Here is a 25,051-nt window from a genome sequence, read left to right on the forward strand (position 1 = left end):
CTGAAAGAGTGTATATTGTATGTTTATCTATAAGATCCGTTAAATATTATATATAACAAGAAAAACAGATTCGTTACAAATATAAGTGTGAGAGCAATACACAAAAATGTGGTATATATCGGATTCTGCGGATGTTCGTGAGATTTTTGTCCTCTTCGAAACAGCGTTTCCATACAGCCTACCAAGTTTACCAACTCTTTTCAAACAGAACCTCCATCCATATACTCAATCTTCACAATAAACAATATAACTAATTCAAAGAGTGGACGTTTTCATAAAATCAACTCTCGCACTGATCTAACCATCTTTATCTGTTTAAAAATACTTTTCAAGGTATAATATAAACCTCTATTGATTATTTTTCAAAGTCCGCCGACCAATATCTTGAAATTCTATATAAAATAATAGCCTGTAAAAAACGCAAAAAAAATTTAACGATTGCACTGATGATATCAGAGACCATTCTTTCAAATACTTAACATTTTTGTATGTGCGAATATTTTTGTCATAATTTCTTATTTTCTTGAATTCGGCATAAAAAAGAATGTTCTATGACATAATTAATTACATTAAAGGTATGGCACAAATAAGTTTTTTCAGTTTCCAGTCACATTTTGTAAATAACAAAAATAACAATATTCGATCGGATTTCTTTTTAATGAAATCGCATGTAATATATGCAATGTGAGATGGCAGTGATGGATTTGTCAACAATTAATCCAAACGTACAGTATTTTGAAGTTATATGTGAGCTTATGCTAATTTCTATTTTTATTTTCATTAAAAAAGATGTAAAAGTAAGTTGTTATCATGCACCTTGACATTTTTACAAAATAATAAGACCATAAAAGTAAGCGTACGTAATTCCAAGAATTCCAAATTTTACACTAATCGAGTATTGGCGTCTTGAAGTCAGACTTATTACAGTTAAAATAAAAGTATTAAAAAACAAATGTGTTGTTTAAACGACTGTTCAAAGCGCATATAATTAATTAATCATCTTTTCGGAAGAAACTTCTGGTGCACAAGGTAGTTTTTAATTACTTCAAAAGAAAACTCTTTACCTCAGAATGAAAATTATATATAAACTATACATTAATGTAAAATCAATGTTGTATTTGCTAATTTGTACGTGAACTCGTACATACATGAGTGTATAAACATTTCATGCGTTTTAATAAGTGTCATACATTTCTGTATAAGTATATACCTTATACGGTATTTGTAAATGATTTACGAAAAAAGCTTATATCCGAAATATATAATCACTTCTCATACATATGAATGTATATGTATATATGATTTATGATTTATGATTTATATATAATTTTTTATTCTAAGGAATTTCCGACAAAAAGAAATCCATAGGTACCCGAGCCGAGATACTCGGTTCAACTTATACGCTTAATTAACAAAAAATTTTGATCTTCAAAGATGTTCAACCTAATTAACAATTAACAGTCAGCCAACTGGTCAAGATCATTTTTCGAAAAATGATTTCGTACGGATACTTTATTGGCACAGACTATGTATTAATGTTCAGACATAACTTAGGTAAAAAAATTAAATTAACAAATCTTATAAAAGATGTGTTGTTATATTCACATATCGTACGTTTATTCAGTTAATTAAAATAGAGACAATTAAGGCTCCCAAAAAAGGAAAAACAAAAATATGGCAAATCGTTGAGCTATTTACAGTGTTGACAATTGATTTTACAAAATGTGAATAGCGAGTGAATCAATCTTCATTCGATTGTACCGCGTGCAAAAACTCGGCAAAATGTGAATGTAAAGTCACAAAAGATTCGTCCAAGAAGGTTTAGTTTCAACGAAGCTTTCGCACCAAGAAATCACTTTCTTTACAGAATGCGACTACATAGTAGTGGAAAAAATGAAACAACGTTTAATTCAACAACTTGCATCTCAAATACGCTTGAAATGACTGATCGATTCGGAATGAAATATAAAAATTTGTATAACATTGTAAACAAATAACACAACGTATATTTCCAAATTTATCCAGACTTGTAGAAGAGAAAAGAAGCCGATATCTTTATTAAAACATTAGCTTGCAAATTATGCAAAGCTTTGTAAATCGATCGAACATAGTCATCGTTTACTTGAATGATTGTATGGACCACAATGAAACTTATATACTCTGATACATAAAAAAAATATATTTCACCAGAGAAGTGAGAACACTTGCGAAAGATTGAGCGACTGAAGGATTGTACGCTCCCTTCAAGTCCTTCATTCCTCATTCTATAGTGAGATGATTTTTTCGTTGTGCAAGAATGCATAAAGGGAGATTAAGAATATAAAGCGCCATTTCACACAAAGGAACGCAAACAAAACACAAACAAATAAAAAGGAAAATGTATAACTTAGGATGTAAGCAAACTATTGTAATGAGACTCGACTTACACAGCTGGTCTGTCATCGAGTATCATCATATCGTTTGTTAATAATCGAGGCAACTCTTGCGTTGAATGTTACTTCTCGTTCCCCTCCTCCCTCTCATTTCACCCTCTTTCGAACTGCGAATTTTATGTCGACGATAATAATAATAACTAATAATAATAATTATTATTATTATTATCATTATTATTATAAAGGTAATAAACTGCGGAGAAAAACGCGAGGAATATGAATCATATTTTATGTTGATTGTGTATAGGCCCTCCGACTGTTTGTGGAAGTAAAAAAAGCCAGTATAAAAAAACATTACCAATCGCTGATCGGAATGATGAATTTCACACTTTATCGCTACTCGAATAGGCTCTGGAAGCCCTATACTTTATGTAATATATACGTACATTTCAATGACTTTGCTTTTACGACATGTCAACTTTTTGTCATCTTATTTTTATTCCTGCAAAGAGCATCATAGTTTTACAGCTCATCAATACGAAATGTGTATTTTCGACACAGTCTTCATAAATGAAGAACACGCAGAAAAAATATCTGCGGAACGTTGCAATATGAGCTACGCGATCTTATTCGAGAAGCGAGTAATCGGAATATATAATATAAATAGATAGTGTAATAAAATTAATATATAATAAATGAATGGACCCTACAAAAATTTAAAATTATTGTAGTTTTTATTACTTGATTTTTTTCATATAAAATACGTAACAAATATTATATATAACGATTCCCTCATTCGCAATATACTTATAAATATGTTTTATGTTCTTATTTTACAACTTTAGCTTCGTAATGATCCAATACAACAACAGGAATAGTGTTCGTGATTGCAGTATTTGGAACTCCCGCTAGTTTTGTAAAAAGATCTAGAAAATGCACTCCAGTTATTATTTCTGTTTCGAATTCATTTGTTTGCTTCGAACTGCAACAAATAATTTGATAGTGTTTCAGGATACGTTAATGAATATGTAACTTGAACTTATTACCTGTCGGACATTACAAACGATAAAATGTATTCGCTAACGTGAGTAATGTAGTCATACAATTGTGTTATACCAGATTGTTTTAATACTGATTGGATACCCAAAGCAAAGATATACGCATCGATAGAATCTTGCAACTTTTTACTCAAAAGACTTGCTGGAAAAAAAATGAAATAAGTTAGTAGCGTGTTGCAGCCTTAAGAATATGAATCTAATTAATACGTATTTATGTCACCTGTATGTTTATCAAAGTATAATTTATGTATTTGTGGCAGAGTCAAAAGAAATAACAAAAATGACAGATTGGTTATATTCGTGGGCTGTACGTAAAGCTGATTAATCACATCAGTAATGCCTGCCCACTCTAATCTGATACTAAGATCTTTCAAGAATTGCGAGTTTAGTAATTCCTCTTCTTTACCTTTTATTTCGCAAAGAATAGCGCTGAAATTCAAAAGATAATAAATTTGATTGTATCAAAAGCCAAACAAAAATAAATTCTACGGTTGATTTAATTATACTGACTCGTTTAAAGTTTGAAGAGCAGCTTCCATATGCTTTGCTTCAAACTTGCATGCGGTATTGAGTTCATATGCTATCTTATGTTTAAGGAGTTGTAGGTGTCCTATTTTTAATACCAACTCTAACAATGGTGACCAAGATTTATTAACTAGTGTAGTTACGCTAGTGAAAAACTTGCCTCTGTTGGCTAAAAAAAGAAAATTAGTCATCCACAACAAAATAAAACAAAAGATGTTACTAGATACCTTTCAAGCTATCACCGTTTTGAAACATTTCTTCACATTCTTTCAATGACCCCGACCACGTTTTATTTCTTAGTCCTTTTCCGATGAATTTGAAAAGTTTTTGCATGTCCTGAACGATAAAATGAGACAGCATTTTATCTAAACCAGCCAGTCCTGGAGTTCCCATCGCTTGCAATATCATTTGAAGCGTTTTATGGCTCAAAACTTGGCTTTGCGTTTTCAAATCGAACCAAGCAAGTACGTGCTCTATGTAGATAGTTATTCTAAATATAATTGAATTATAATTATTTTGAACAAAAACAAATCTCAAACTTATTTAGCATGATATGCTTACTTTGGATCGGTTATTCGGATTAGTTCTCTGGCAAGTCTGCCCATAAATGTCAAAGAATTTGAGTCTCTAGGGACTAAATGCAAATTTATTTTATCTTCTGGTAAATATGTCCACGTTTTTCCTGGTGTCCATGAAGATCCGCGACACTCTTCTTCGACTGCATTATTTATTATATAAGTGATCTGAGAAGATAAAATATTAATTATATGTATAAGTCAATTATTAAATAAAAGGCTTCATAGACTTACTTCCTCATGCCACACTTTCAAACCGTTGATATTTATGTAATCTTGAATGTATTGGAATGATTTTCGATATCCATCCATGACTGTTGATAAAGCTTCTAATTTAGTTAACAATGCTCCCTGAAATAAACGGTTTATAGGAATGTTGCAGTAGTAAACGAACGTTTTATTTAAGGTTTCGTTAAAAAACGATTGTTAACCTTTGTTTTTACATCAAAAATTAAGCTGTTGTGTAAAGCCAAAGTAACTTTCTTTACAAGCTCTTGCCTAATACCATCTTCCAATAGCCTTTGAGAATCGACTCGTAAAACTCCCAAAGAAACGCTCCTCAGAGCAAGCATGCCATTTGTAAATACGGAAACAGAGTAAGTTAATTCTGCCATCTAAAAATTGAAATAAAATCATGAGTAATTCTCTTAGTTTTCAAGCATAAAAGATCATCATTCAATCACCTTCAATCTTTCTTCCAGCTGTGCATAATCTTTGATTTTATCTTTATGTAATTTTGTTGGTATTTCAAGAAATACGTTCGTTTCAAGATGAACAATTTTAGCAAGAATTGCAAAAACAGACTCTGGAATTATTTGAAGTACACGTCTAGCATAGCTCTCTAATTCTCTACTGTAATACTGAGAAACAGAGGCTAAATCTGCGCTTTTAGCTTGATTAATTCTAAGCAAAGGCATTTCAAGTGCAGATGCCATCTATGCGATAAAATATTAGTTTATCATTACTATTATATAAATCCTAATCAGTTTTGAATATATTTTTACCTTCAAAAATAGAGCTTTTAGCTGTATAACAGTTGTAGGATCGTTTTTTATCAAATCTTGCATTATTGGAATGAAAGTTTCCATAATATTCCAAGCGTAACAGCAATCCGTGATAATATTTAATGTAATCATTGTATCTTCGTTCATGGAACTTGATCTTAGCATATTGTGCAAAATTTGACGCGTTTCTTTTAAGTGTTGCGATATTTGTAAATTATTTTCTAATTGATGGAATTCTAAAACCAAGTTTTTAATTATTTTTAATTATTAACCAATTATTATAAATAATTTGTTATTGAATGCAATTAAAAATCAATCATTTTTTGAAACACTAACCCTGTACCTCTTCTAAAGCTTGCAATAGCTGCATAATCTTTTTACTATCGTCTTCGACTAATGTTTCGATATGTCGGCTTATTTCTTTAAACCACGTTTCAAGAGATTGATTTTTTTCAATATCATCTAGTTGTTTGTTTCCATTGAAAACTTCAGATAATTTATCAACTCGCTCAATGCATTTCTGTTTATTTTTGTTCCATTTAGCTTCCTTGTCTTGCAGTAACTAAGTAATTATAAAAATTGATTGCAAAAATTTGATCTTCAATAATTGTTTGATTCATTTTAATATACCTGTTTGTACATTTGCTTGATATTATATTCAATCTGAGCAGTACTCAGCAATAATTTTAATGTATCATTCACAGAATATTTACTTTCTTGAATTACTAATTGTTTGAAGCTTCTTGAACGTTTTGAGTCTTCAGTGAGTATGGTAGGAATGGTAGTATGTAAAAGTAGCCAGTGTAATGTTACATTACATTCTCTAATAAGTTTTACAACAGATCCTATTGCACCTTCATCCAATGATAATGCTACCTGAGCTTCTTCAATTTTTTTGAGATATTTCTGCCAAAAGAATATTATGTTACAGAAAAAAGTAGTTTGATATTATGTAGACAATTGTATGCATACCTCCATTTTCTGACCATATTTCAATGCAACTCTTTTAATGTTAGCTGTTTCTAAAGTATTATTAAGAGCAGTTTTGGCAGCTTTATAAGGATTCCACCAATCCCATAAATCAATGACAATTCCCATGTATACACTTATAACCCAAGTATCGGGGAAAAATCTATCTACAACTTCTCTCATTACAGAAGACTGTGTACTTAAAACAGATGGTTTGAAAGACAAAATAACAACCAGCATAGATGCTTGATTTGCCAATGCTATACTTCTATGATCTGGATGCGGAAATGCACTGGTCTGATTATATACTTCATCTGTACGTAATCGAGCTATTGCATGATCTAAAAGTGTTTCATTAATAGGTACTCTCCTGTACAATATATTTATATAAATTAGTAATTAATAATTGCAATTTTTAGGTGGTAGTTTATTTTCAAAATTGTACTAACTGAAAATATGATTCAGGATAATTTTGAGGTCTCTTATAAGATCCTTTAACAAACCCAGTGGAACGCAATAACATACAAACATCATCTACTCTGGTAGAGGATGCTCTTTGAGCATTATACCGATAATATGATACTATTAAACGTTCTCTTATTCTTCCTTCAAAATAACAGTCAACAATAAGCAGCATGATCCCATACAAATAAATAGCTTCACACTAGAATGTTCATGAAAAAATGCTTTAAATTAATGATTTTTATTTACAAATGTTAATTTGTTATTATAAAACCTACTATTAATTGTTTTCCTTCGTCATTTAGAATCACAGATTCAATTGATTGTTGAATGTAGGCTCCATCTTCTAATTCATCTATATAACTGTTGAGATCAGTTATATATTTGTGTACACTTTCAAATGCTAAATAAAATCTCAAAAGTATTTCAGAAAAATGATTTCTGAGCTCCTCATCCAAGTCTTGAAGAGTCTGAAAAAAAGTACATCATTTTTATTAACAAATTGGTTAGTAAAATTAGTTTCTGTAAGAATTCTAAGTTTTATTTACAGCATCATTTTCAATTTTCTGTTCATGAGCATTTGCTGCTTTGAAATATGCAAAATCTACTATTATTACTCCATACTTTTGCACATAATGTTTTGTATCCAGTCTAAAATTTAACATCAATTATATGGTTGTAGAAACAGTTATAAATTTCGATTTATAAAAACAATATTGATAAGAAAAAGTAACCTGTAAACTGGAGGAATGTAATCTTTCAGTCTCATTAATTCTGCTATAACAGCATTTCCTCTGGCAACTAATCGGAGCAAATTTTGCCCGCAGGTGTTGCCTATCATTGCAAAATCAGACATATTTTATACACAATTGTTTGTACACTTTTAATACACAATTAACATAATTAAACTGAAATAACATTAAGTGGAACTTGAGAAAGAAACGTTGATCAACAATGATTCATGAAGTGTTGACTGTTCATGTAAATAAAAATAGTAGTCTGCTAGTTTGGATCTATGAAGCCGTTATATTATATTGGGATTTTAGGCTATTCCAACAGTTACAAATATTTTGACATTTAGTATTTCTAGTTTATACCGCGTGATGGCGTATTTATTTACAATGATTTTGTATCTTTTTATCTTATTTGATTAATTAAGTATTGATAAGCAAATTGTTTAAATTTGTGAGATGTTCATTTAAACCACATTATTTGCAAAAGTTGTTATTTATAACAAACTGTAAAACTAACATGTAAAAATTGAACGGTATGATATTCATTCACCTTTTGTAATCAGTAATTTCTTCGCATTTCTGAAAAGCTTCTTGGAAAATTGGTAAAACATTTTTATAGATATTACATCACAAAAAATAATAATAATTATATAAAAACATTCATTTTCTGTTTAATCGGTAAGACAGAGCATTTTCAGTTGTGATGTCATTGCATGCAATATATGGCGCATACTTGTGGATAAAATTTGAATTTTAAATTTAGTTTGGATTTAGGGATAAAAATATGAAACGGAATATTTCCCTTGCAAAATTATTTTCCGAAATTTTTTCATTTTATAAGCTATCAAAGCTAGTTTTATGCATAGAAATTTTTGCAATTATTACTTAACTTTAGTTAATCTTTGGGGGTTTAAGCGCGTAATATAATTATATTATTATTTTAATAACAATTGATTTACTGCTTATGAAAAATACTTTTAGAATTATTTTTATTTTAATGCATAATATTCTTACAAACACTGATTTTTTCACTCACTCATTATTTTTAAAATAATGAATAACCACCGATTTATTTGGTTATATCTTAGTTGCTTGTACGGTATATAATATATTTGTTATTATTAGTAAATAAATAGATTTTTTATACAAAGCTTTCTATGTATAAAACTAGTTGGGTTTTAATAGCTTATGATACGAAGAAATTATAGAAATCAATTTCGCAAGGAAATTATTCCGTCTCATATTTTTATTATTAAATTCAAACTAAAGTCAAAATTCAAATTTTGTTCCCAAGTAATGCGCCATATTGCCTAATGACGTCACTACTGAAAATGTTTCATTGGTGAAATTATGCGACCTAACACCCAATCAAATGTGAGTTGTAGAAACAGCGCTATCTGTGCGTGAATTATCGTACTACGAAACGAATTTTACCTCATTTATTTATATTAATTGTTCTTTAATAAATTTGAATGTTGCAAAAGACATTTTTTCATTAAAATTAACGAATTTGAGATATGGTTTATAGAAAGCCTTGACATGCAGTTAAAAATGTGTAAAAAGTGTACAATTAATACGAGTAGGTCAGTGTGATGAAGGCTTCGGCCATTTTCAATTTCACAGAACAGTCACCGTAAGCGAATGTCTCATCACGCAGACATCCTTTTAGCTTTCGCTAGGCATTGCCTTGAAAAGGTTTGAAAAAAAAGTATTAGTGCAGACGCCTATCCGAAATTCACTCAGGTGGGCAAGGAATAGTGCTAGAACCATCGGAAAAATAGTCATGAGAGTGTCGAGCTTTGTAGAAAGACGAAATACCACGAAGTAACAAAACTTCGTTGTTCCGAGGGGGGATACGCGCCATCTGGACAGCACCACAACGAAGAAATTATTATGGAGGTAAATATCATCATCTTTAGTGCACTACTATCACGGATTTTCTCGATGTTTGAATTTCACAATTAATCAGTTGGAAATTTCTGTGACTGTTGGAATATTTCTTTAGTAATTTTATTCTTTTCTGATATTCATTGCAAAAATGAATAAATTCTGTTTTTTTAATTTTGTCCTAAATCATGAATGTTAATGTTTTAGCAAAATTAGAATATTTATAACAATTAGTTTATATGGCTTTTAAATCATTAAAAAATTGTTTTGCTATTCATATTATTAAAGTAGTAAAAGAGAAATGTATGTATATTTAGTGATTGTATGAATTGAATGCAAATGTTTTAATTATAAATACAAGGTTTGATTATTTTAAACCAATTTAAAAATTCGTTTTCCATAATGAAATAGCAATAAATATCTATTCTCTCAAACCTGTGTTTTTTTCAGGTTCAAAAATTGTATCTATTTCAAATCGAGCAAACTTGGAAGCTGAGGTAGTTCTCTACTGAAAAGATTCAGTAACATAAATTATTACCAACTTATAAATATAAAAGAGTACAAACATGGGGGATAATCAGAGTTCTAGTAATATCATGTATTCTAAAGTGTCACAAGGAGGAAAAGAGAAGTATGTCGGATTCAAAATCACAAACTTGAATGATCTTAAGAAAGCTACACCTCGCCTCAAATTTCCATCAATAGTGTCTTCATCAGTTACTAATAAAACTCCAGCAGTATCAAAGGAAATCAAACAAAAGTTGCTTGAGTATTGTCGTACTTGTGCTGGCTTAAAAGTTCCACTAGTTGATATTTTTAGTGAAAAAGGAGTTCAAATGAGATTGGAACAACAAATGCAACACCTAGAAAATATCGATAAGGATGATAGTTTATCGACTCAAATGTGCATGGATTGCATTTGTGACTTAAAGATGAGTTATAAGTTTTTTATGCAGATCAAAAAAGCTGAATTGAAATTGAAAACAATCTCACAATCACTCAATGATACGTTGAAATCTCAATTAGCTATTGAAGCACTGCCAGCTTTTAACGAGATCAAAAAAGAATGTTTGCTTGACAATTCAGCAGCAAACGCTATTGGTAACTTCGATGTTAAAAGTGAGCCAGAAGAGTATGACTGTACTTATCTAAATGAATCCAATGATGGAAATGAATCATTTGAAGAGTTTGATCCTGATGATGCAGAGGATCATAATGAAACAATTGATAAAAGTCTAGATTTAGAAACTTCCACAGATGCAGTGTCTGATACTGACAAAATATTAGCTTACAAGTTTGATAAAACATTGAATGCCTATATTAAAATAAGCAGTGACAATGAAAGTCAGTTTACTGAGAAGCAAAATACTAATATTGATAAAATTGACAAAAATATTAATAAACCAAGTGTAATCATAAGGAAAGAAACTCTGTCTCAGTCACCTGTCAAATCTAAAATATTAAAAAGAAAATTATCTCCAGGTGTAAGTAATGAAAGTGTTGATAATTCTGATAAAAAAAGTAATGAAGGTTATGATAATTCTAATAAGAAAAATAAATCAAAAGTCAATATTGACATTGTAAAAGAATTAAAAATCCCAAAACTTGATCTTGAAGACACAACAAATATAAAAAAAGCAGATGATGGTGTAATGTACGTTACTGCAAAAGGATCAAAACCCAATGAAATGCTTTTGATAAAAGTAAAAAAAGTAATAAAAACTTCTGATAAAAAACTAGAAAAAGTATCAGTTAAGAAAAAATCAGAGGCAGTTGCTGAATTGTTAAAAAAATTTGAAAATGAAAGAAATAAAGGTAAGGATATTGATAAGCAAATAGAAGAATATAAAAAAAGGAGAAGTCAAATTTTAGGAGATAATGCAATAGATAAAACACCCGAAGAAAAAAATTTGGAAATAATAAGAGCAGCCTGTGGAGACAGTCCTACAGAAAATAAAACAAATTTTAATCCTGAAGAAGAAATAAAAAAGAGTGAAAAGGTAGTGACAATAATAAGATCAGATAACGAGGAAACTATATTGGTTAATGAAGTGTCTACTGATGATTCCGAACAGATCTTAGCTTCAGATAAATTGAAACAAAGATGGAAAGATATTAAACAAAGGTATGAGACTATAAATAAAGATCTTGCTGAAGATCACACAGAGAGATTAAAGGCAGTTTTGAAGCAAAAAGATGAAGACATTGAAGATTTTAAGGCTTATTTGAAACTACGTAAAATTGTTGTTTCTCGTTTACAGGATGCAGACATTATATCTTTATATGAGCATAAAAATAATGTTATTTTGGAAAAAGCACCTGCAGAAGAGCCAGAAGAAGAACTTGTCGATTATGTAGATCCCTTTGAAGTTGTGGAAAGTTATGAATGTGATTTTTGTAATGAAACTTTTCTCTCCTTAGAAGAAGAATTTGAACATGCAAAAGAACATGATTTTAGATTGATGCATTACTGTGAAGATTGTGGCCAAGAATTTATCACTCATAAAGCGAAACGTTCTCACAATATAACCTGTGTTCAGAAACTGATGTGCAAATATTGCGATATGATTTTAGAATCTAAAGGAAAAAAGAGACAGCATGAACAAAAACACTGCGATGATCAATATGGCCAGCTTTGTGACTTATGTGGTGAAAGGTTCAAACATCAAGGGACATTAGATCAGCATGTTAAATCTCGGCACATGAACCTTGAAAAAGTCTTCAAATGTCCACAATGTACAAAAAAATTTGCTTTTAGGACTAAACTGACATTTCATTTGAAATCTGTTCACACAAATAATCGGCCTTTTTTATGTGAAGACTGTGGATGTAACTTTAAAAACCCAGCAAGTTTGAGACATCACAGAATTAGAAAACACGCGCCTGTGGACAATAAAAAAGAATGTCACATCTGCAAAAAATTGGTACCGGTGTATGGTATGTCAAAGCACATGCACACGCACAAAGCTTATACTATAAAGTGTGATCACTGCGACAAAATGTTCAAAAATACATCGACATTGAAGCAGCATTTGAGAATTCACGAAGATCAACGACAGTATAAATGTGATATGTGCGGCGTCGGTTTCAACAGACGAGATGGCTTGAGACTGCACTTGAAAGTTCACGAGAAACCCGACAGTAAAGGATTGAAAGAATGCGTTTGCCAAGTTTGCAACCAAAAGTTTCCAAGTCATTCGATGCTCGTAATCCACAGAAATCGAGAGCACAAAGACGGTAGAAATTACACCTGTCATATATGCAACAGGTCTATGATATCTACTCGATCGCTGGAATGGCACATGGCGCACATACACAACGAAGTGGTACCAGGTTTACCTAAAGATGCGTCCACCGTTGACGTTGAAACGAAGCGAGTTACTTGCACGCATTGTGGTAAAAATTTTAAGACCGAGATGATTTTGAGAACGCACATAAAGAACACTCATACGGAAAAAGAACCCATGAAATGTTTGGACTGCGAGGAAATGTTCATGTCAGAAGTACGATGGAAACATCACATGATGACTATACACGGTCGCCTCGATGGTACTCTGGAGTGTCCTCACTGTACCAAGAGATTCGTCAATCAATTAAGGCTGAAAACTCATATGATTTCTCATTCAGACGAAAGACCACATACTTGCGATATCTGTGGTTTTATGTTGAAAACCAAAGTCCAATTGATCAAACACAAGCAGAACAGGCACAGCAACGAGAGACCTTTGCAGTGTAAATACTGTAACTGGAGGTGTAAACAAGTCAGTGCTCTGGTCTGCCACGAGAGAACTCATACGAATGAAAGGCCTTACCAATGCAGTGTGTGCAAGCAAAGATTCAAGTATTTAGGCGATAAAAATAAACACGAGAGGAGACACGAAGTCCTTGGTGGGACTGGTTTCAAAAGGATCGTTACTGGCAGAAATACTTCTACAAAAGTCATCAAAAAACGAAGCGGTTTGATGGTCGTCGAACAAGATCCTATAGGCACTGAAGCAGTTAATGCAGATGAATCGCTTGGGCTTGACGAGTCTCAAAACACCACTTCTGACTATACGGAGACTAATGAAGACGCTTTAGCTGCGTCGCAATTGATTAAATTCGAAGATGATATAGTGAACGAAGAATCAGGAGGACCTTATGAACAAGTAATTGTCATTCATTTATTAGTATCTATATTATTTATGTATTGTATTTCAATCATATTTTTCAGATTTATGTCACTGAATCGGATGGCGTATCCAAAGTAGTGATTGGAATGGAGGGTGAATACACTGAAGAAGTTACGTCGGATAATGTTGAGCATGCGGTATTAACTGGCGATATGCTGACCGCTGGTGATATAAATGGGCATCATCTATATATTCCGGCGAAAGATGCCAATGGACAAACTGGATTGATACAAGTCTATCTCACGTTAGATCCAGACGACCAAAACTCTGAAGTCAGTTTAGCAACTGACCCTATTATATGAATTAATTGAAACTAGACTTTTTTAAAGATTAGTTTTGATTGATTAGAAAGGAACATTGCGCGAATTATCACGTACACTATTCAGTAAGAAAATATCGAAATCTACACTTGTGTTAGTGTTAGTGTGGTGATGAAAGTTATAAAATTTTATGTACAAAATCATAGAAATCATAGTTAATTAATAGGTAGTTATGATAATACATATTGCCTTACTCACCTATATTTAATCGTTCTTAATTTAATCGCAATTTTTTAAATGAAGATATTGTTTGAAATTTTTATAAAAAGTAATGTATAAACTATGTAAATTATTTTTTGTCATCTGTGTAATTTTTTGGACGTTGTTTTGCTGGTAAAACTAATCAATTTTCTACTGTATATTCATAAAATTAATATATTCTGTAATTATTTTCAATTTCATTATTCTTTGACATTGAATTATTATTTTATTAGTAAGGTTTCATTTTCAATTGAATTTGAAATATCAATTAAAACAATCCTGTTTTTAAATAGAATAAAAAAAAACTTGATTAATGATACTGTGAATGAATTATTTTCATTCTAATAACGCTTGAATAAACTACGTTTGCACGTAAATTGGCAAAACATAGGAGATGAAAAATAATATAAAACATCATACTTTGTACATTTTATAAACATTAAATTTACATCAGAAAATTAATCGTATGATATATACAATTTGATAAAATTATGACATTACGTATAAATATTAAAATATTACAATAAAGTTTCAAAGCATTAAACATTTTGTTAAAGACAATAAATTAATTCTCTAAAATCTGTAAACATTTATAAATTATTGCAGCAACACATAGAATTTTTTATAAACCTACATTTGAAGAAAACATCTCTTTCGTTAAATTCATTTTCAATAGTTCATATAATAGTTTCTAATCATCGTGATTGATGAATTGTGAGGAACAGTTTCAATATAGTTCGCAATTTATACAATCATTGCTATTTTGCCTTAGTGTAATATAACAAATTATTAAGAAATCGTCGCCTCAGTGGAATGCAAAATAACATTATGCTAGGACCCATTGTACATAAATTTGCATGTAAAAGATTATATATGTACAATTGCAATCGAAAACGATTTTGCTCCTAGCTAAATATACTTGTCATCTTTAAAAATTGATATAAAAATTTATCGGGCGTCTTAGAACTACAATACTTTTTCCCCTTTCTCTCTCTTTCTCTTTCTCTTTCTCTTTCTCTTTCTCTGTCTGTCTGTCTGTCTGTCTGTCTCTCTGTCTCTGTCTCTCTCTGTCTCTCTCTCTCTCTCTCACTCACTCTGTCTCTTTCTGTTTCACGGTAATCACTCATTTAGAGCTCAATCCCCGATAATAATTTGCAAGTACGTCCCAAGCTTTGGGTGCCATAAATCCTTGTGGTGGTAAGTCTCCCGATTTCGCTAAATCTAAAAGAGAAAAACTCTTTAGCGGGAAGAAAAAATAACATTGAATGAAATGAATTGGAATGCTTACTTCTCATTCTAGTTCCTGAAATGAAGTCAAAGTCTTGCTTTCGACTAGGATCGAAGAAAGCCATCTTTTTGTTGATGGTGTCGTAAGCAGCAACGATGAACGGAATAATTTCTAAACTTTGCAAGCCTCTTGCAATTGAAAGTACACGAGCACCGTGTGTAGGATCGTACAAATTACCATCTGGTGTTCGACTTTTATCAGGATGTGGGATTCCCGCTGGATCTCTTCCCACTATATAGAAGTTGGCCCCGGCATTCATTCTTGCCTTAGCATGCCATTGCACCTGCAATTCAAATAAACAGTTTTAGTAATCTGAATTATCATTATCAAATAAATAATCAAATACGAATAAAATCAAGAATACATCGATTGTAAAATGATAATAATGTGTGTCCGATCTGAACTTACCTCGACCGGGCCCGCGTACATCATTGGACTAGGGAATATAGCTAGCAAAGTCGATTTGGAATCCAAGATACCCTCGTCAAGTACAGCTTTGTGCTGAGCGATACGAATCTTCAGAGGCACATCGTCGTCCTTTGTCCATCCACCTAATGGATGTAGAAGTAATACTGGATTCTTAAATCCTCTTTCTTCTAATAAACGTCTTTTCGTATCCTATAAAATAAGCCAACATCGATCGTCATCGTTACTTACTAACCATATAACAGTTGAGCTCATCTCTCAAACCCCTACCTGCATGAGAAGTGCATGCCCATTATGAATTGGATTTCTCAATTGAAAGGCGAAAACAGCATCGGCATTCATTCTCCGACATTTCTCTCGTATTTCATTGGGTGTCAGTCTATATTCGTCTAGTCCATCGTTCCAGCGAATACGCTCGAATACTTCGATATCACCACCCATTAGCCATTCACCCGATTCCAGGATCATCTTCACCACTGGATGTCCAGGATTACAAGTACCGAATTGCCATCCGCAACGTTCCTCTTTGCGGTGATAGTAGAATTCTGGTCGTCTCACGATGGCCACTGCTGTGTCTTCGTACTTCAAGCATACCGCTGATGAGCCTTCCAAGAGCTTTTTGTCCGCGTCCTTCACCGCCAGTACTATAGGGATGGATTGATTCACCTCCTTACCGTCGTGTATCAGGCACTTCAAGTGTTGTACCTAAATGCAATCAGGCCAGTTGTTGTATTTTTTCGATTATTTACCTACGTCTATGTGAATAATTTTGCTCGAGGAAATTGCAATTAATGATTCATTAACGATGCATCCTGGAATTAGCACTGGTAGAACGCTTGTCAAATATAATGCGTACTAATGCTTAAAGACCATACTGTTTCGCCGATAACAAACTTTATCTTCTATCTGAAATTGAGTTGAACGGGAAAATACCGATGGAGTGTAAGGAAACTTCGTTATACTCGCGAATGCAAAGTCTCTGAGATAAAGTCGACGATGATCCTCGATTAGCGAGAGAGGATAAGTAAGTGGATCTTGTTATTAATTTGCAATGAAGTGAAGGGTTCTTTTTTTATCGATCTGCTAATGATTATCAGATAAAAGAATATGGAAAATTGTCAGATTTACTTATGCAACGTAGTATTCAGTCAATAAAGATAACATTTTCCATAATAGAAATGAATAAATGAAATTAGCGAATCATTTGATATGGGCGTTCTTATAAATTATGCAGTCTTCGGTTTGAATTGTCAGCACGTAGCAGCATTTTATTAGACAGCTAAAGTAAAATGCAAGCGACTCACAAGCTGTACCAGTCGCGAGTCAATGACGATCAAGGAAAAAATAGATAGATACCTGAAGGTACTGGTCTTCTCGCATGAAGCCAGTGAGTGGTGCAGCCCAACCCTCGGCGAGCACTTGCAACCATTGCACGTCCACCTCGTTGATCTCGATGCTGTGCAATGTATTAGCTTCGGCTTTGGCTGCTTGTACGCGGGACGTTGGGACGAATAGTTCGCGCAGTGGTGTGTTCGGCTGTGGCGTTTCGGGTATTACATGCTGCCCTTGTAAAAACTTGATTACTGTGAAGGCTGAATCTTCGAGCGAACAATTTTCCGTTGTTACTATGAGATCCGGATTCGATGGACGCTCGTACATCTGGTCGATACCCGTGAAACCTTTTATTGCACCCTGCCTTGCTTTCTTGTACAAACCTGGCGAATGGAAAGTTTTTTTTTCTTGTCTATTCTATGTTTTCGTACATTACGGAATTAGTAATGGTTTGCTTTCGCGATAAATATTACAAGCTTTTCCTTCAAAAGACGTTTATTGGAAGTAATTGATCTTAAGAGAACTGATAAGATAACAATGGATTCCAGCATATAATCAATATGGCATTGAACTTTATCATCACTTTTTGCACGTCATTTGTGACAACTTCTGCTAAGATAAATAATCGCAATTTATTGTTAAGCAGATAACCGAACAATTAATACTTTATAAGTATAAAAAATTAGGCCGAACAAATTTGTCTATTTTAATGTTTGTACAGAAATTTAGCGTAGTCCTGTAGCGTTCAAAACGAAGGTAATTGTTGAAGTAACAATAACCAAACTGACAAGTCGTATTGTAGTATTGTAGTCAAGGACTACTCCGCACGGACTTGGTTTCGAAGACCGGCAATAATAATCGAAGGTAAATAAAGGAATAGTACGAGCAATCGACAATGAGGCACACGTACACGCACGCGCTGTAAAAAAAATATCAAGCTCGCTAACCTTTGACGTCCCTGGCCTCGCAGACGTTGAGCGGCGTGTCGACGAAGACCTCGTAGAAGGGCAAATCGAATTCCTTGTGAATCTCTCGTGCCATCCGGCGATCCTCTTCGAACGGCGAGACGAAGCTGCACAGGCAGATCTGTCCGCTGTCGGCGAACAGCTTGGCGACTTCGGCGACCCTGCGGATGTTCTCCTTGCGGTCGGCCGGCGTGAAGCCCAAATTGTTGTTCAATCCCGTGCGCACGTTGTCGCCGTCGAGGCCGTAGGCCGCGATACCCAAATCGACCAGAAACGCTTCCACTTGGAAGGCGATCGAAGTTTTGCCGGCACCCGACAGTCCTGTCAGCCACACCGTACAGCCGCGAAAGCCGCGCACCGAGCCCAATGTGCGACCGCGCTTCACTCGCGATACGTGATGAGCTTGGAACGAGACGTTCGTGCAGGTCTGTAACAATCAACCAATCGTCCCTTTTATCATTTATCATTTCAGTGCGACTTGGACATTGAAGCGCTGGCTTTAGTTGCAGAGGCGGCGCAACACACTTCCTCTGCGTATGGCCGTTGGCCAGGAAAAGATACGTAATCGACAACTGATGACAATATTAGGTGACTGATTAACAAAAGACAGTACTGCGTAATGTGTAATTGATTGTGCGAAAAAAAAAAGTAAGCAGTTATCGTAGTCTCCTTTTTCTTTCAATCGAACTTTCAATGGATTAAATCCCTTCGCTGCAAGTTTTTGTGCTGCATAAATATTTACCGCACGATTACAACGAGATATTTCAAAGTGTTTTGTCGGAAATAAAAAAAATAAAAAACTAATGTAGCTGATTGTCTTTAAATACGAAATGTAATAATTGCTTTCTAATCAAAACTATGATCGGTTAAAAACCTACTCTTTTCAATAAATAATCGTTTAAATATTCTCCATTCTGTAACTTTTGAAGTGATTGTTGTATAGATGGCATCGTTGCCAAACCACTGAAATCGACGCAATGTGACTGACTGATCGTCTTAAGGGTCATGTCATTATATACAGATTTTTATCTGTACGCGGCAGATAAGACCAAGAACATATGTTTACAATGTTTAGTAGTCGATGTATACGAGAATCGTGAGGCTACAGATATCGTTCTTCGTGGAAAATTAATTCAGGTATTATTTCAGCTGCTGGTGCGTTGCGTTACATATCCTTCCGTTGCTTTTGAAAAGTTAGCGAACTCGCTTGGTCAAAAACAAAGGATCCATCAAGCGATTTGCTTTCCAAGACCTTCAAAGTCGCGCAGTTAGTTCACGACTGGTTAGCTCAGCAGTAAAAGCCTTTCTCGTGCACGTACAACTGTCGATTAACCTAACATCGTTTGCAATTATTTTTACGCTCAACTATTTTGCTTTTACGGTGAGTCCTTGAAAGTCCGTACTCATCAAGCGGTCTAACGAGTACAAGTTGGCTAATAAAAATAATCTGGTGGCTATTAAGCCGAGACGATTTTTCAAAAGTTTCCTTAAATTTTTCATACCTGCACGTATCGTTAACGCTTTGTAAAAGAAAAAATCTTTCAAGATAAAACATGACAAGGTATTCGAATATCTAGAGTAATACTTTTTTCGTGTAACTCAGTGTATAATTTAGATTAAAATTTATAAAGCACTAACTATTATTGACTGATTTCTAATATTACACATTACTAAGAATTATGTTCCAAATCAGATAAAAACTGATTTGTCACACTCGATCTAACTTTTATAAAAGTAAGTCGCAAGCAGACACCTCGGGGCACAGAGGCCGCGCTTACAAGCGTGCTGTAAATTTTTTTTTTTTTTCGCGGAACGCTCACGACGCAAATCGATCTTGGAAGAAACGACTCGCAGCCTCGAAATGACGAAGAGAGATTACATAAAAATGTTATTCCGCAACAGATGGCTAGATAAGAGTTTCCAGCTATTCGGGGTGAGCGCGAGCAAGAAAGATATCTGGCCTGTAAATCTGTATACGACGCCGCCAGCCGAGCCCCGAGCGTTTCGCCTCGGATCTACCGTGGGACTTACCGATGGGACTCGACGCGCAGATCCCGCCATCGATGCGCCGACTACTCAAAACAATCCTAGCTATTTTCGCGATGCGCGTTACATTTACTCTGGCCACTCGCTGATTTATTTTATTCATTGCCCAGCTGCCTCTCCGCGCGATCCTTCCTGCCCGGCGTTTGCTGTTCGAAAGGACTTTACTCGATCGCAGCTATTGCGCTTTACACCTTCCCTTCATTACGGAGGATGACGCGGTGCTTTGGGCTTCGCTTCGGGCCTCGGGCACGACGCCCTAACTTATATGCGTTAATTCAAAGTCACTTTAGTCGAGTTGTAGAAATCTTCTCCTGTTAAGCATCTCACGTCAACGAATATCATTTATTTGAGATATGTCGTCAATGTCGGCCTTGCTGATTCCACCCGAGAAGTAATTTATAAATTTATTATTTATATTCTTCAAGAGGATCACTGCGCGTACTGACTTCACATCGTGTAATATTAAAAATATGATTTTAGAATTTCTTAGCGTGCCTTTACTTTTGCTCGACTCGTCCCGGATGGGCCACCGGAGAACCAAAGCACAGCCCTTTTGAAATCTTCGTGCAGCATTGAATTCGGGTATCAAAATAGTGATAAAAGAGGAACGTAATTTCAATCGGTAACTTTTACCGTTTCGAAAGTGGAGCAATGCACTTCCAAGTCCGGTTTCACGTGTCGCGCGCGGCGCAGCTTTTTCTCCGAGGAATATCGTAATAATGTAGAAAGTGATTGCCCGTCGTCTTCATTTCTAGCACATCTACGGCGCCGCGTCGATGTAACGCCGAGTTTTATGTTTCTTTGAGATACACCTTGATGGTCGCCGCGTGGTCGTGCCCTTAATTCCTTTCGAACGTCGCTTACATACATTCAGCCGTGCGATAGAAAAAAGCTTGACCGCCTACATACATTTATTACCTATCGATCGAACAACGAGATTCTTTTTTCTTCCCAGCTGAACGTAAATTTTCCACCTTAATGCTAAAGCAGCGAGATAGGCGCTCTGTTATTGCTCGTTCATCAAAACAGGTCAACAGCAAAGATGCCCGCGTCGCGTTGGCAAGATCCGATAAACGCTCGATACGAAAAAGACCTGACGCAGCGCTTGAGTTTATTTCAATTTCCGGCGATGAAATTTATTCATTAATTTATTCAGATTTTCTGCCGCACGCCAATCATCGTTCGATCAACGTAAAGTAAAATATTGCTTGAATGCCAGATTAGACCAGGACCAAGCTAGATTTCCCAGATGAACCGTTTATTATGATCTTCGTCATTGAGAGAAAAACACCTTTGAAAAAACAATTTTATCATGAAAATATAAGTTACGGGTTTCGTCAAAATTCATTAAAAATTATAAAACCATTTATTTTCAATGCAGCTTTTTTTTTGCAAAATATATAATAAATAATGCATTTCTCTAGATTTTCTGTGTAGCGTTGCATATGCCACACTTTGGCATTCATGCCGCAAGTCGCTGCCGCAACCCTTGATAATTAGCGGTTCTGTTTACTATCCATGGCTCCTTTTTTTCGTTCGGAAGTGAAAAAAAGTCCTGGATGTAGGTCGAGAGGATGATAATGAATTAGAAAGTAATGCTCTTTAAACACGTGAAAGAATTCAAGGCAAGTGGCAATACGAAAGTCTCTCTCTCAGTTACTCTGAACGAACAATAAACACGGGATTTCGGAGGTGACTACACGTTCTACTTACAAACACACGCCGACTAAATTTTTAGCAGCTATAGATGGTTTCCTGCAGAATACGTTTATTCTTGACTAACAGCTAATGCCTTGTCTAGACACATAGACTCCATGTAAGCCTCGCTGCAACTTTCAACCTCAATTTATCTTTTCTCTCCATTATTTATTATTTCCAATCGCAACCAATGGCATTGGATACAATTTTTTGTCCTTTTTTTATACCAAACATGCTTCGTTTATATTGCTGAACCGAATACCATCCGAGTTTACGAGTTAAAGCGAGACTGTGTACAGACAAGGTAAAGGCATATTAATAAATGCGACATTAAACGATCATTTGTGACCTCACACGTAAAACTCCAAAAATATTTATTAAGACTAATTATGTTTCGCAGAAATTGCAAATGATCAAAGAGCATTTTCAAATGACCGATTACTTCATTGATTCGTGTCTCAATGATAATGTTCAGTTGCGATACTTGACTGATTTTTATAATCCTTAGAATAAAAAATATAGTTGTATCACGATACATAAATCCTGCATCGGCACAACTGCCTAACAGGAAAATCTCAATGTATGTAACAGACACATTATTGCTCAGCGCGATCGAGCCGATGCGAAACTAAAGTTTCATCGAGATTTTTTTCAGAACCCAGATAAAATCATCGACGTATGTACATTCGCCCTCTGGAGACCGTCCGATCGATTGAGACTAATTACGCACTATCTGCCCTTGTGTAATCACATATCGGTCTTTTCAATCACAATAATTGTAGCGTTTGTTGCTCTGAGATTATGCAAGTTGCGGCTAATACATTGAGCTATTGGCAAGTCCTATGTGTCACGCACGCGTTTTCAGTCATTCACTGCTTATCGCAAAAGTAATTTTCAAAATGCCACTGTTTACACTTGTGTTCTAGATCTTTCCTCTGCGCGCTCGCTGATTTCTAATTTTAAATTAATAACACGAAATAGCACTGATTGTGCATTAGAGGTTCCTTGACGCAAGAGAAATTTCTTACAGAAATTTCACATCGCGCAAAGCAACATCCAGTTATGGGTATTTACACGATTGGAATAATTACGTAATAATTTTTTATACCGTGGCCTAACGGAATATAACGAGATCTAATGATGGAATTGTTTGACGTTCTATGGAAAATGAAAAATACTTTACTGTGAGTTGGAAGTTATATCTAGGCTTGGAATAAAATCACATTATAATCTATGTGTTGTATCAATCGCAAAAATAATGAAAAATAATGAAAAATAATTCATTGATTAAAAAAGATTAATTTCTTTATTCTACATGGATAACTGTCGTATTGCGGGTTTAGTGACGCGGCCGGAGGAGTCGGGAGAATGTAGTGGTAACGGAATTAAGTTGAAGTTAGTTTGAGTGTAGAAAAAGACTATTTCGGAACGACTGTTCACAACATGAGTTGCCAAATATAACCACCTGCTCTGTGGATCGCAGCCTTAGCTTCCCCTTCGGAAAGTCTGGGTGGTAGGAAAAAGGACGAAGGATTTTTCCTTGTAGTTCTAGCTGAGTAAGGAATGCGCTTTCACTTTTAGCTGATAATGGCACGGCCGTTTGCGGAGATCGTAAAAATAGGGAGGACAAGGATGCCAGGTAGATTGATTTAGTGGCCTCGACGAATCGGTGGCACTTGTTTAGAAATTAGGCGAGGGTGCCATGGGTCGCTCGATAAACGTTTATATAATATGCAGCTTTGAACATTTTTCCATTCTTTCTTTTGTACAATATATTCAAATAGTTTAATTTTCTAAAAATAATGTTATCATTCAAATTATTAAGGTAATGAATGGAAAAACTAGTAAAATTTAATAATTTAAAAGGCATTTACCAAATAAGACTTCTACTAGGTTATTAAATATCAAACAAGAAAAAAAACAAGCATAAATTCTAATTGGAAAGTATATATCGCGTTACGCACAATAAAAGAGAAAGTAAAATCCGCGGCTTGTTGCCAATAATAATTGGAAGCTTATCAAATTGATGTGCAACGATGTGCGCAGACTCGAGAGCAGCTGAGCGACAACACACACGCACACACCCACGTTCGAAAGACAAACAGCAACAACAGCAATCCCATGGAACAGTTCACTCATGGAGTTTATAGTTCACTTGTCACTGCATATACCGACGCGCAATTGATAAAAGAAGTGGAGATATGAATGAATCGGAGCGGTGATATTTGGCACTCACCGTCATGATTTTCTTACTGCTAGGAGTTGACACCGTGCTGGAGGTGGACATAATGAGAGGCCGTCTCCTCGACAATTGTACGTGGTAGTTGTGCCGTACTGCTGCTGCAGGCTGCTGATGCGAAAGTGTACACGGCTCCAAAACCTTCGACGACATGTGTGCCACCGCCACCGCTACTTAAACCTTCCCTCTCTTTCATTCGCTTTACGCCAAGCAGCGATGCTACTTTTTACTTTAGACTTGTAGTCGCTCTCAAATCTCTCTCTCTCGCTGGATGATTTCCCGCACACGCTACTTTCTTTTTCAGAACGCGCGTGCCGGCGCTGTTCCAAAACTTCTTCTTTCTTGGATTGGCCATGAACATTCACGTTCCTTGTGACATTACCGAGTTTTGTTGCTCCAAAACTGACTAAACCACTAAACTAACTACAATGCTTTAGGCTTTGGCCGGTGCCAGGACTGCTAGGTTTGAGCCGCTGATACGAGCGCCCCGTGGTGCCCAAGTTGTTGAAGCTGTTGTATACTGTTTCCAGTTCCAGTCAGACGAAAGGCTATGGAGGGGGTATATATACTGACCGTGCGTCTAGATACGAGTCGGGTCAGCTCAGCAATCTCTCTTGCCCTTCTAATCTCTGCTAGTGTTACACTGTTCTATTTTGATTTTTATATGTTTTCAAAGGATTATTTGTATACATGTTATCAGAGATTAACTACTTTATTTACTTTTAGTTTCGTCTTCTTTGTGACAATAAATATGACTTGCGCATTATTGTCGTTTTTG

General features: G+C 34.7%; 3 protein-coding genes across 4 annotated transcripts; 1 reads left to right on the plus strand and 2 right to left on the minus strand.

The window, feature by feature from the left end:
• Window positions 1-101: 101 nt before the first annotated feature.
• LOC131663551 (WASH complex subunit 5) lies at window positions 102-8,178 on the minus strand. Of its 2 annotated transcripts, none has more exons than XM_058934017.1 (17): window positions 7,700-8,178; window positions 7,514-7,616; window positions 7,244-7,435; window positions 6,953-7,167; window positions 6,507-6,873; window positions 6,165-6,440; window positions 5,871-6,096; window positions 5,535-5,770; window positions 5,214-5,465; window positions 4,962-5,144; window positions 4,765-4,881; window positions 4,517-4,698; window positions 4,198-4,445; window positions 3,941-4,124; window positions 3,651-3,859; window positions 3,419-3,572; window positions 102-3,354 (listed from the first exon to the last, which is right to left on the minus strand). In XM_058934017.1, exons 1-17 carry the CDS (start codon window positions 7,819-7,821, stop codon window positions 3,201-3,203), a joined length of 3,420 nt encoding a protein of 1,139 aa, XP_058790000.1. In that variant the 5' UTR covers window positions 7,822-8,178; the 3' UTR covers window positions 102-3,200. The 2 variants fall into 2 exon arrangements, with proteins under 2 accessions (XP_058790000.1, XP_058789999.1); XM_058934016.1 differs by having other exon boundaries at window positions 4,183-4,445.
• A 1,084-nt stretch (window positions 8,179-9,262) lies between these two features.
• On the plus strand, window positions 9,263-14,574 carry LOC131663550 (uncharacterized). Its single transcript, XM_058934015.1, has 3 exons — window positions 9,263-9,598; window positions 10,037-13,734; window positions 13,800-14,574. Exons 2-3 carry the CDS (start codon window positions 10,153-10,155, stop codon window positions 14,058-14,060), a joined length of 3,843 nt encoding a protein of 1,280 aa, XP_058789998.1. The 5' UTR covers window positions 9,263-9,598; window positions 10,037-10,152; the 3' UTR covers window positions 14,061-14,574.
• A 122-nt stretch (window positions 14,575-14,696) lies between these two features.
• On the minus strand, window positions 14,697-24,695 carry LOC131663552 (bifunctional 3'-phosphoadenosine 5'-phosphosulfate synthase). Its single transcript, XM_058934018.1, has 7 exons — window positions 24,271-24,695; window positions 18,273-18,717; window positions 17,350-17,708; window positions 16,264-16,698; window positions 15,976-16,185; window positions 15,568-15,850; window positions 14,697-15,500 (listed from the first exon to the last, which is right to left on the minus strand). Exons 1-7 carry the CDS (start codon window positions 24,424-24,426, stop codon window positions 15,403-15,405), a joined length of 1,986 nt encoding a protein of 661 aa, XP_058790001.1. The 5' UTR covers window positions 24,427-24,695; the 3' UTR covers window positions 14,697-15,402.
• Between the last annotated feature and the right edge of the window lie 356 nt (window positions 24,696-25,051).

This window comes from Phymastichus coffea, unplaced genomic scaffold (genome assembly GCF_024137745.1).
Source record: "Phymastichus coffea isolate CEN01 unplaced genomic scaffold, Cenicafe_Pcof_1.1 PCOF00036, whole genome shotgun sequence".
Taxonomy (NCBI): domain Eukaryota; kingdom Metazoa; phylum Arthropoda; class Insecta; order Hymenoptera; family Eulophidae; genus Phymastichus; species Phymastichus coffea.